At 48.6% G+C, this 10,939-nt stretch overlaps 3 protein-coding genes across 3 annotated transcripts; all 3 read left to right on the top strand.

Annotated features, from left to right (window-relative positions):
- Positions 1 to 2,844: 2,844 nt before the first annotated feature.
- Positions 2,845 to 3,603, top strand: LAJ45_10337 (uncharacterized protein; the record flags this gene model as incomplete). The annotated part of the gene is made up of 5 exons (XM_046119864.1): positions 2,845 to 2,849; positions 2,910 to 3,017; positions 3,079 to 3,156; positions 3,279 to 3,336; positions 3,433 to 3,603. The coding sequence occupies 5 exons, from the start codon at positions 2,845 to 2,847 to the stop codon at positions 3,601 to 3,603; spliced, it is 420 nt and encodes a 139-aa protein (XP_045967001.1).
- Positions 3,604 to 3,952: 349 nt separating this feature from the next.
- Positions 3,953 to 4,310, top strand: LAJ45_10338 (uncharacterized protein; the record flags this gene model as incomplete). The annotated part of the gene is made up of 2 exons (XM_046119865.1): positions 3,953 to 3,957; positions 4,028 to 4,310. The coding sequence occupies 2 exons, from the start codon at positions 3,953 to 3,955 to the stop codon at positions 4,308 to 4,310; spliced, it is 288 nt and encodes a 95-aa protein (XP_045967002.1).
- A 1,540-nt stretch (positions 4,311 to 5,850) lies between these two features.
- LAJ45_10339 (uncharacterized protein) lies at positions 5,851 to 10,594 on the top strand (the record flags this gene model as incomplete). The annotated part of the gene is made up of 9 exons (XM_046119866.1): positions 5,851 to 6,017; positions 6,077 to 6,181; positions 6,241 to 6,510; positions 6,599 to 6,902; positions 7,404 to 7,590; positions 7,652 to 7,825; positions 7,902 to 7,926; positions 7,983 to 8,615; positions 8,674 to 10,594. The coding sequence occupies 9 exons, from the start codon at positions 5,851 to 5,853 to the stop codon at positions 10,592 to 10,594; spliced, it is 3,786 nt and encodes a 1,261-aa protein (XP_045967003.1).
- Positions 10,595 to 10,939: the final 345 nt, after the last annotated feature.

Raw genomic sequence — 10,939 nt, forward strand, 5'->3', positions numbered from 1 at the left:
AAAAGCGTATATTACCAAAACCCCTGTCCCGGTGCTATACCTATCTAGTTGCCATATTCGGAGGAAGTATTTATATTAACCATTACCGAAGGAATCCTGGTAACAAACCACCAAGCATTGCTACGAGCGGAAACACCGCCGGCTTCACGGCGATTACAACACCCACCTATTGCCGCTTTACAATTGCGCGGTACGCAATCGTGGTATTCTCCACGTACTATCACTCGTGACTCGTCACCTCCGATACATCAAATCGTCGACGGATAGCACGAACAGTTCAGTAATGTAGGCGAACAACTGGGCAGAGCGTTATGTGTAAACAAATCACTACTAGTAGAATTAGAATTAGGGACATGTAGCACACTAGCTGGTAGCCTTGGCAATGCACCTCCCCACAGTAACCTGATCGGGTGGCGAGGTGGGATTAAGGTTCGCAGGGTTTAATCGGCCACAGTGACTTTGTGTAACGCAAGTCTTAAAGGTAGCGCCATAACAACCATCCCTGTCTCCCCCAGGCGCACAAATACGCTAACCAGAAGAAAATCAATATGTAGTTATTGTGTGATACCAACAGCGGATGTCTCGTTCAACCCTACAAAGCCCACCTCCATCCACATCGGCATAGAAAATCAAAACCACATCAACCCACCAACCCACCCACAGACCCACCCCCTCCCAATTCAATTCATCCATACAACCACCCCATCTCCTCTCCCCCCCCCCCCCCAACCTCCCTTCTCACTCCTCCATCCCCCTCTCCACCTCCTCACCCCCTCCTAAACCTCTCCACCACCCCCTCCATCTCCACCCCCCCTCCACCCCAATCCCGGCACCCCCGCCCCCGCCTCCAACAACCACCTCACCGTCACCCCCCGCCCACCCCTCAGCGCCCTCACCAGCGGCGACGCCCCAGCCACCCGCGCCCATCCCAGTCCACAAGAATCCCCCCATACGCCATCCACCTCACAACCTGCGTGCACCCCTTCTCCGCCGCGTACCCGAGCAGCGCGAGGATGCGCTCGTAGGCGCGTGCGCTGGGCACGTGCCGCTTCCGTTTGAGGCTGGAGACGTAGTCCGGGGCGGCGATGGCGGAGCGCCCGGTGCGCTGGTGGAGGAGGCGGGTGTGCAGGGCGCGGTAGGTGGCGGCGAGGGTGCAGGGTGAATTGTCGGGTTGAGGGTTTAGGGGCGGGGTTGTGGGGAGGGGCAGGCGCGGGGGGGGCGTGAGAGCTGGTTGTTGTGGGCGGTAGGTTAGGAGGGAGCTTTATGCGGTAGTAGAGGAGGAGGTAGAGGTGGGGCCAGGTTGTTGCAATCCCGTATGGTCTGAGCTCGTGTAACGCAAGGCTTTGTGGTTATATATGGTGCGCACACCGATAAATGTAGACAAAAGTTTGTGCAATTTCAAATTTGAATAACTTTTCAACCATGATAGATATCAAAAATCCGGTAGATGAATTTCAAGAACTAGTGATGAAGAATAGATTCATCTACCGGATTTTTGATATCTGTCCTGGTTAAAAAGTTATTCAAATTTGAAATTGGGTATTTTAGTATGTAAAATGCGCCAAGCATCCACAAAGTGGAACAGTATTAAACCCATTTATACCCTTAAAGAAGCATTTATACCCTCCATGGTAGTGATGCAGCAGAAGGCCCTCCTCTTATTGGCCCATGAGGCGATATTGCAGCCACAATTGTTCCACTTCTGTATCTTCTGTACGCCACCCTATCACATTTATGGGTGTGCGCACCATAGAATAGCCTACGGTGGGTTGCCCGCGGGCGTAGGGTAGTGGTCGCCCAAACAGAAATCCCTACCATACATATGTACAGGGTGTGCACGGTAAGTACAAAGAACCACCTTTTAGGAGATTTTTATTCCGACTGGCCTGCGAGGGCCTGCGATTGGCCGAATTTACTTTAAAGAAAAACTTGGCGGCCAAGCAAACATGCTTGGCGGCTAAGCAAATATTTGAGGGGGTGCATGCCCTAGCTTTCGCCACGCAACCTCTACCACCGCAATTTGACTCTTTTTTACCCCCGATTATTTTGAACCCCACCAAAAATCTCTTTGCTGACCTAGGGCTCTATGTAGGGGGAGTAGGGAGCGAGCCCTATCTTCTGGATATTTTTTTTATTTTTTTAGTTAAATATTTAGATTTTTAAAGTGAGAATTTGTAAATGTTCTCGGTATTTTTTTCCATCATACAAATTGTGTGGCTATGCCCGTTGCTACTCTGAAAATCATTGGTCACTTGTGGTTGCCATGCGTGGCGCCCATAGAATTTCGAGCCAATCAATCGAATTTCTCGGTATTTCACTTCGCGACTGACGAAGTCTTCTAAGGCTATATCTATTATATTGATGACAGGACCAGGACCAGTTCCGCGCTGGTTTATTACTCTACCCTACTACAGCTAAGTCTCGAAATAAGAGCCCGGGTTCAATGCAAAAGTACAGAGCGATAAGTGATGGCAAAGCACAGAACAACCAATCAACTGACTTAGATTTGATCTTTGAACCCCGCCCGAATCGATCGATCGCCAGTGTTTCTCCCGCGCCCGGCTCGCTTCCCCGGAGCAGGCCATGCCGAGGTGCATGTGCCGGATGGCGATCACACAACCAAACAAACCACCCATAGCTACAAGTCTATTGAATTGCCCTACCCTTAAAATTCTGTTCCCCTCGGCACCTGGGCTGCTAAGTCTGGGTTTGGGGCTTCGACTGTAGAAATAGGGCATTGCGACATCGGTTATGTATGGAATTACTCATGTATAAGGGATGACTCATAGAAGAAACAGGGATTCAGACAAGGCTTAGTGTCAGGGATTATGTAATCAGGGGATCATGTGGTATTAGAATATCTGTATATATAGAGCGCTCAAACGCCCACATTGTCGCTGGAACTTCAGCGGCGCAATAGTATCTTCTTCGCACTACAAACCACATCCTCCCTCAAGGTCACGTGTTCAAACCACACTCAAGTCATTTGCTCACACACTCCGAACTTCATCGACCATGTATGTACCCCCCTGAACTGCAATAGGAGAGTGTTCGTGATAACCCTAACCCTCACTGAAGCGCTCTTGGATATGTGGGGGCGGTGGTGCAAACTAAATTTCGAATGGATGCATCGACCTTGATGAAGATACTCTCGCGGTTTGGGGGGTGCAAACTATCTAAGCTATGTCCGCGAATCACGAAACGGTCTTCCATGGGAGACGCCAAGACCAGACGCTAGTCGTATAAAAACCTTGACTTCCCTATTTCTATTTGCACAGAGAAAACAGTCAACACTCTTCTCGGCTTAGAAGAAAGAGAATGTGGACTCAATCAAAAGTGAGAAGCCCTACCCTCCCTCCCGTCCTATCTGAGCACCCTCGAATTATTGTTACACTACTTACCGGTCGGGTCGGGTACGTTGTTTGTCTCAAGCTCAAACAAGTGCTACTCATTCCCAATTCCCCGATAAACCCAACAGACGCGATATCCTACCCGACGGTAGAAGGAGCATTCGCCGGTGACCAGATTCGGGTAGCATTCCGCTCCTTGATGATCATGACCAGCCCATTCCGAGCAGGTCTGGCACCGGTCCTCATCGCTTGAGAGGTTTAGGTTAGGAAGCTGGCAAATTATGTCGAATTCTTATAGTTGCTGGTCCTCCGCCGGCCGGGTGCGCTTGGGGGATTACTGGAGGCGGATGGGGGTTTCTGGACGGGGTCGGTTTGGTGGCGTTGCACTAGCCCATGGAGGAATACCGCTTATCCAGGAACGTTCTCATATGGACTGCTATGTCCATGAAGACTGGGAGTTCAGCGGTGGCTAGCCAGTAGAGGAACGTTACAGCAGTATTCACCATTAGTGGACGCCGGTATAGTGGAATCACCAGAAAACCAGATTGAATATCATACTCAATAACTAGCGTCTCGTCTGTACTGCAATTCCTGAACTAGATATGACGTATGCCGAAGATTTTCTTTTACGAAGCAGTTCCCATCATGTACTTCGAAAGATGCTAAAGATGTTAAAGGAATAGTTCAATGTCAATCAATCGCTGGAGTTCACTAATGTTCAGGCGGAACCATGGAATCTCACTCTGCTCTCTCTGCTTATGTAAACACGCCACGGACCGCTGGAAGACCACCGCACTGGAGCGACGTGGGCGTAGTTGGCGTACGGCGCTGGATGAGATCAGCCCTCGATGCGATACACAATCGCCGGGGATGAGATATGGGTCCGCTGATATGCGAAACATGAGCGCGTGGCTGTCCGTCGCCCACCGCCGATGTCGGAAAGAAGTCGGCGAAGCGTAAGCTTCACGCAATGACCTTCAACCAAAATGCAGCGAGGTCTATGTCGTAAGCGAATAATGGCACATTAACCATTAACCAGACAGGAGGGTACCTCCCATACTACGATCAAAGCCTGAACACCAAGGGATCAGAGCCCGATGCAACCAATCTATATTGGGGGAGCCGATGGTGGTTATTTATAGACACTCCAGTTAACTTATTTGATCAGACTATGGCCTTCAGTTCCAATTTTAACTCCACGCACCCGTGAATCAATCATTGCATCAACCCGAATCCGTGGCACTTCTATGTCCTGAGTCGAGTGGTACTTTGAGTCTCTATCAGCATGAAGAATTCATATCGTAGCTCTGATTTCTGCCGAACATCCCATAGGCCCCTGCCGGCCAATTGACGGAGACCGGTAATCCACGGAGATAACACTATTTGTCAAGTTTCCTTCTCGTCACAGACGGCGACTCCCTTGATCTAGCCTCGTCCTGTATCTGGGGGGGGGGGGTGTTCTGGTTAAAGAGATATAGGGTAGGTATCGTGCAAAGTCTCGAGACGGCTGTGGCTGGGCTGAGGTTAGGGTAGGGTTAGGGTTGTAAATTATTGAATTTGTACACATATTAATCTAAGTGCCTATCGGGCCCCCGGCCTGGAAGACTCTCAGTTTTTGAAGATTTTACGGTGTTGTTAGACTACCTGTATTGCCTTGTTCTCCCTCTCATATCGCAGGGTTTCTGTCTTGTTTGCATCACTAGCCTCAATCAGTCCACGCAGAAGTCCTCCGGTGTTCAGCGTACACACTCGATAAATCGCTGGTGCCGGGATCATACTATCGGATAGCGGACGCGAGAGTGATGTGTAAAGCATGGGAAGGATTTTCAACACAGCTGGGTACATATTCATACCACCATCTTTTGGAGCTTCATCCAAGATTTTGGTGCACACGAAGAACCCTCTGACGTTGCGCGCTTCTAAACGCTACATTTCCCTTGCCCCTGTTTCGGCTACATACTCACTGTATCAAATATCGCATTATATTACTAACTGATTACCCCTAGCGCGCCCAAAGCTTAGCTGTGAGCTGTGATTACATGAACATGTTGTGAATAGGCAAATGTGCTATAGCTTGGTGGTCTCACGCTCGAGATATTGGAGACGAATGTTAGAAGCCCTCCTCTTCCCCGATCAGTTCTATTATTAATATAATTTACATATCAAGTGGTAGTTATCATCTTCTGATGTTCAGAACCCGCCAAGGCGGCTTTGTGTAACATTGGCCGGTAGTCTACAAGGTGATGAATCCTACTTGCTCGTTAAGCTCCGCGTATCAGCTAGGAACAAGTGTTCTGGTTCCCCGCTATCTGACCTGGCTATATCAATTTCTTACTACTCTCGTTTACTCTTCATCCGCACCAAAATCATAACACGCTACTACCAATACTCTCATCTCGTTCTAAATCGTAATCGTCAACTCCTCTCTTCTCAGCTTTAACCGAGTTCAAAATAAGCCCTATAAACGCCAATAAGGTCCATCACGGCTTAAAAATACAACATGGGCTCTATACAATCTAAACTCAAAAAGAAACTCTCTAGATTCCGCGGCGCGAAAGCAAAAGCTGGTTCTGCACCTACTGTATCAGCGATCAACTCTGAGGTGCCTGGCCAACAAACACATACCACAGGTCCTAGCCTGCCAAGCGATCAAGGTCTCGTCAACAGGTACGTACAGATTACTTTCTTGATAGACTGACACGATGCACCCTGATAACCTTACCCAGCACTGCTAACAACACCAGAGCGCTGGTGCCCACTTCTGTTGTAATAGGTGCCCCGAAGGTTCTGCACGATGCAGCTCCTCAAATCAGTGTTCCCTCCAGGACTAGGTAGTGTCTCCATAGATTAGAGGATCACACTAGAGTGTAGTTAACTAATTATATTGAAGCGTCCCGATCGAAACACCCGAGGTGTTGACTCACCCCCCCCGAGCGTCAACTCACTCCCCCGCATCGTCCACTCTGGTCCCCGAAGCGTTGACTCAATCCCCCGAAGCGTTGAATCTGGTTCCCCAAGCGTCGACCCCGGTCCCCGAGCCGTCAGCTCAATCTCCCGAATCGTCGGCTGAGTTCCTCGCAACGTCGTCTCGGGCCACCTTGCCTACACCTAACCCCTTGGCTTTGACCCCTGTACAGGAAAAGACTACCGTCACGGCAGGGTATGTTGCCCACCCTCCTCTCAAAGCCCGAATACGATGTTGGGTCAGTGATACAAGTTCATAGATATGAGTTACTAACCGCTACCAGGGCAGGTATCGATCTCTGGCAAGTGGCTCAAGAAAAGCTACCCAAAGGAGAGCAGGAAAAAATCTTCAAAGGCAAAAGCTGCGACCTAAACCTAGTTCAGGCTCTCATTGATTCTGTTCAACGGAAAAAGGACACCGCCGACGATAAGCGATGGTATTACGAGAAGGAAGATGGCACAAGGGTTTTCTATCTGGAATCCGCTTTGGAGCAATTACAGAAGTACGTGGGGATAGGAAACATTGCTATCCAGCACAATCCTAATATCGTTGCCCTGGCGTGGGCAGGATTTCAGTTTCTCTTAAATGTAAGTTTCCGAGATATACTAACAGGCTGTTTGGGCTGCTCGAAGCTCCTTCTTGCTCACTTACTTCTAGGTTGCGTCCGCACACACTGAGAATATGAAATCTATTGGAGAGAGCTTTTCTTATCTACTGCGCATCATATGCTGCTGTGATATTTACGAGAGACTTTACATAAATAAAAGCTTCCAAATTTCAAAACACCTTACAGACTCTATTGTCAATCTGTATATCTCAGTCTTGAAATATCTCCTCTATGCCGAGGGGCATCTCCAAAATAGTATCACTAGTGAGTGCTCCTGTCATGGGTTCAACGCCCTATGCTAATCTTTACATTTACAGAGCAAGTACTTAATAGCTTTTTAGCTGGGTCGAAGAGTAGGCTGTTGGGGATGCAGGATTTAGAAAAGGTGGTTAGCGGTTATGCGTCAATAGCTGCGAAAGAGGGTTGGACACCCAATTTTATTCTTGTTCTTTGCTATAATACTAATATAGAAGAATGATAGATGCAGACGCCGGGCGTACTCGTGTGTGCTCTATCTCTATATATCGATCGTGAGGAATGGCTAATAAAGGTAGATCAAATCAAGAACTCTGAAACACTGAAACGCCTTCTGGACGTAATGGACTCCGTACAGATACCGGTCATCGGTATGCAATCCTCCATCGACAAAATGGTTGTAATCGTAGAGAGTGAGTAGTGATATCCTTACCATATCGGTGCATCCAATACCGATAATAATCCCAAATCTAGAGCAAAGACGTTCGGATATTTTAATGTGGCTGTCTAAAATGCCATTCAGCGATCATCATAATTACTTCAGTAAGCGTCGTCGCGAGGGTACTGGGGAGTGGCCTCTTCAACATGACAAGTATGGGGCGTGGAATATGTCTGAAAATTCGTCAATATTTTGGTTACGCGGAGGAGGTAGGCAAAGAATTCTCAGCCCAAGCCCTCCTAATAATCGAACTACTCTGGTGTATACTGATAATTAGATTCTTAGCTGGATGTGGCAAAAGCTTTCTGGCGTAAGCTCCCTACACTGACTGACTCCCTGTTCATTACCTAGGCTGATTTGACATAGCTCACGGATAGTCGACCATTTCCAGGAAGAGGCGGGTAATGCTCAGGACCAGAAATATGCTGTAGTGTATTTCTACTGTCATTACACAGAAGATGGGAGGAACGATCCAGAGTCAGTTTTGAGGACTATCCTTAAGCAGATGTGCCTCACTATGGACAAAGATTCAACAACGCTACCAACGGCCCTTTTGAAAATCTATGATGAGCGGGAAAGCAAAGGACACGCATCTGGTCCTCTCAACGTAGATGAGAGCAGAGAGCTTATCGTTGATCTTTGTCGTGGGTTTGACAAGGTCACTCTGATCATCGATGCCCTTGATGAGTGTAACAAGGAGAGAAGGTCATTATTCCGCGCGTTAAATCGCATCACTTTGGAATCAGATTGTATCAAGGTTTTTGTCACGGGCCGAAACAGGGATGATATTCAAAACACACTGATTGATCATTCTAGTCATTGTATTGACGCAACCGACAACTCAGGCGACATCGATTGCTATATAGAGACTGAAATCGATCGACGCTCAAACCCAGGGTTCTTGCAGGACGATGAAGAGCCGCTGTTAGATGGGGATGTCATATCCACAGAACTGAAAGACCATATAAAATTGACGTTAAAGACAAAGGCGAATGGAATGTATGGCATTGACAATGCATCATCAAGGTTTCTCACTTGCTAATATTCTTCTTTTTAGGTTTATGTGGGTACAGTTCCAAATTATAGCTATTTGCAAGGAACGGACACAAGGCGGTATATACAGGGCGCTCAGCACTCTGCCCAGAGATCTGGATGCGACTTATAGTCGCATAATCGAAGGTGTCGAATCTCAGACTGAATCAATTGCCACCGTTGCTAAGAGGGTCCTGAAGTGGATATATTTCGCAGCCACCCCCTCCACGCCTCAGATAATCACCCAATCTTTGGCCGTAAACCCCAATCAGGGTGTCCCGGATCAAGAACATCTCGAGTGGACGTTACAAAAGATTCTAAGCGTCTGTCAAAATCTTGTCATCTTCGACGAAACATTAGGCACCCTACGTTTTGCACATTTCTCTGTACACGAGTATCTGCAACGTCAGGCCGAGTTTTCCGAAAAGAGTGGCCACACGTATATGACGGAGACATGCCTTACACTGCTTACTTACGACCCACAAGTTATGGATGGGTGTCAATTACCTGCCCTCAAAAGCTATGTTGTAGAGTATTGGAGCTTGCATGCCCGCCTCTCCGGGATATCAACTGTAGAGAGCTGCATGACGTTCATAAATCACCCGACAGCCTACCCCAGGTGGGGTCTTCAGGCAGCTAAAGATGATAATGTATTGTGGGCAACACCTAGCAACTCTGATGTGGTTAATCCGTTTTGGATGGCATGTTACTATGGCCTGTCGCATGTACTTGAAAGGTTAGACCCATCGCAGGTTAACTCTGAGAACCAACATGGGGACACACCATTATTAATTGCCGCTTCAGGACTTAAAGAGCGTGAGGTTATTGTACCTATGTTGCTGGCCTTGGACGGGGTAGCTGTGAACACAGAAAACAACATGGGCGAGACACCCCTATGGACGGCCGCGTTTCACGGTCATGAATCGATAGTTGCTATGTTGCTGGCCGTGGACGGGGTGAATGTGAACGCAGAAAGCAGACATGGCGAGACACCCCTATGGACGGCCGCGTGTCACGGTCATGAATCGATAGTTACTATGCTGCTGGCCGTGGACGGGGTGAATGCGAACGCAGAAAGCATACATGGCAAGACACCCCTATGGACGGCCGCGTATCACGGTCATGAATCGATAGTTGCTATGCTGCTGGCCTTAGACGAGGTGGATGGGAACGCAGCAAACATGAAGGGCGAGACACCACTATGGTTTGCTGTGTTTGGCAATCATGAGAAGGTAGTAGCTATGTTGCTGGCCCTGGACGGGGTGAATGTGAACGCAGAAAGCAACAATGGCGAGACACTACTATGGGTGGCCGTGTTTTTCAATCATGAGAAGATAGTGGCTATGTTGCTGGTCGTAGACGGGGTGAATGTGAACGCGAAAGCCATATCAGGCGAGACACCCCTATGGATAGCCGCGTGTCGCGGTAATGAATCGATAGTTACTATGTTGCTGGCCGTGGACGGGGTGAATGTGGACGCGAAACACAAAGAGGGCGAGACACTACTAGGGGTGGCCGTGGTTTGCAATCATGAGAAGGTAGTGGCTATGTTGCTGGCCGTGGACGGGGTAGATGTGAACACAAAAAACAACAAGGGCGAGACACCCCTATGGACGGCCGCGCGTGACGGTCATGAATCAATAGTTGCTATGTTGCTGGCCGTGGACGGGGTGAATGTGAACGCGGAAAGCAGACATGGCGAGACACCCCTATGGACGGCCGCGTGTCACGGTCATGAATCGATAGTTACTATGTTGCTGGCCGTGGACGGGGTGAATATGAACGCGAAAGACAAAGAGGGCAAGACACCACTATCAGTGGCCCTCTTGAACAGTGAATATGCGGTGGCGGATCTTCTACGTGCCGCGGGGGCTTCGGACACGTGCGATTCAGAACCATCGCCACCCGGACTTTGTATCGAGACCGACAAGGAAGGAACAGAGTAGGAGATATCCTGTTGCAAGAGCATCTCAGGATACCGATATATTTCGTTCTCAGACTTTTACCGGCCACATGTATGCTATCTCTTTGATTTGCTATTTCAATGAAAAATATATTCTAACGGTGGCGTTGGGGGGGGGGGGGGCGGAGGTGGAGAACAGCCAACCTCATGTGTTCCGATTTCCTTCTCCTTGTATTTCGTTAGGACCTTATTTCCTGTAGTGTAGTATCACGCTCACTTATCTCAAACACATAATATTTTGTGTGTCCATGCCCTAAGTAATCTCCTTAAAACCTCCCCCGCGAGTCGGGTCAGGATAAACGTCGCATGGGTTAGCGAATAGAAGGTA

This window comes from Morchella importuna (genome assembly GCF_003444635.1).
Source record: "Morchella importuna strain M04M26 chromosome Unknown Morimp01GS044, whole genome shotgun sequence".
NCBI classification, from domain to species: Eukaryota; Fungi; Ascomycota; class Pezizomycetes; order Pezizales; family Morchellaceae; genus Morchella; species Morchella importuna.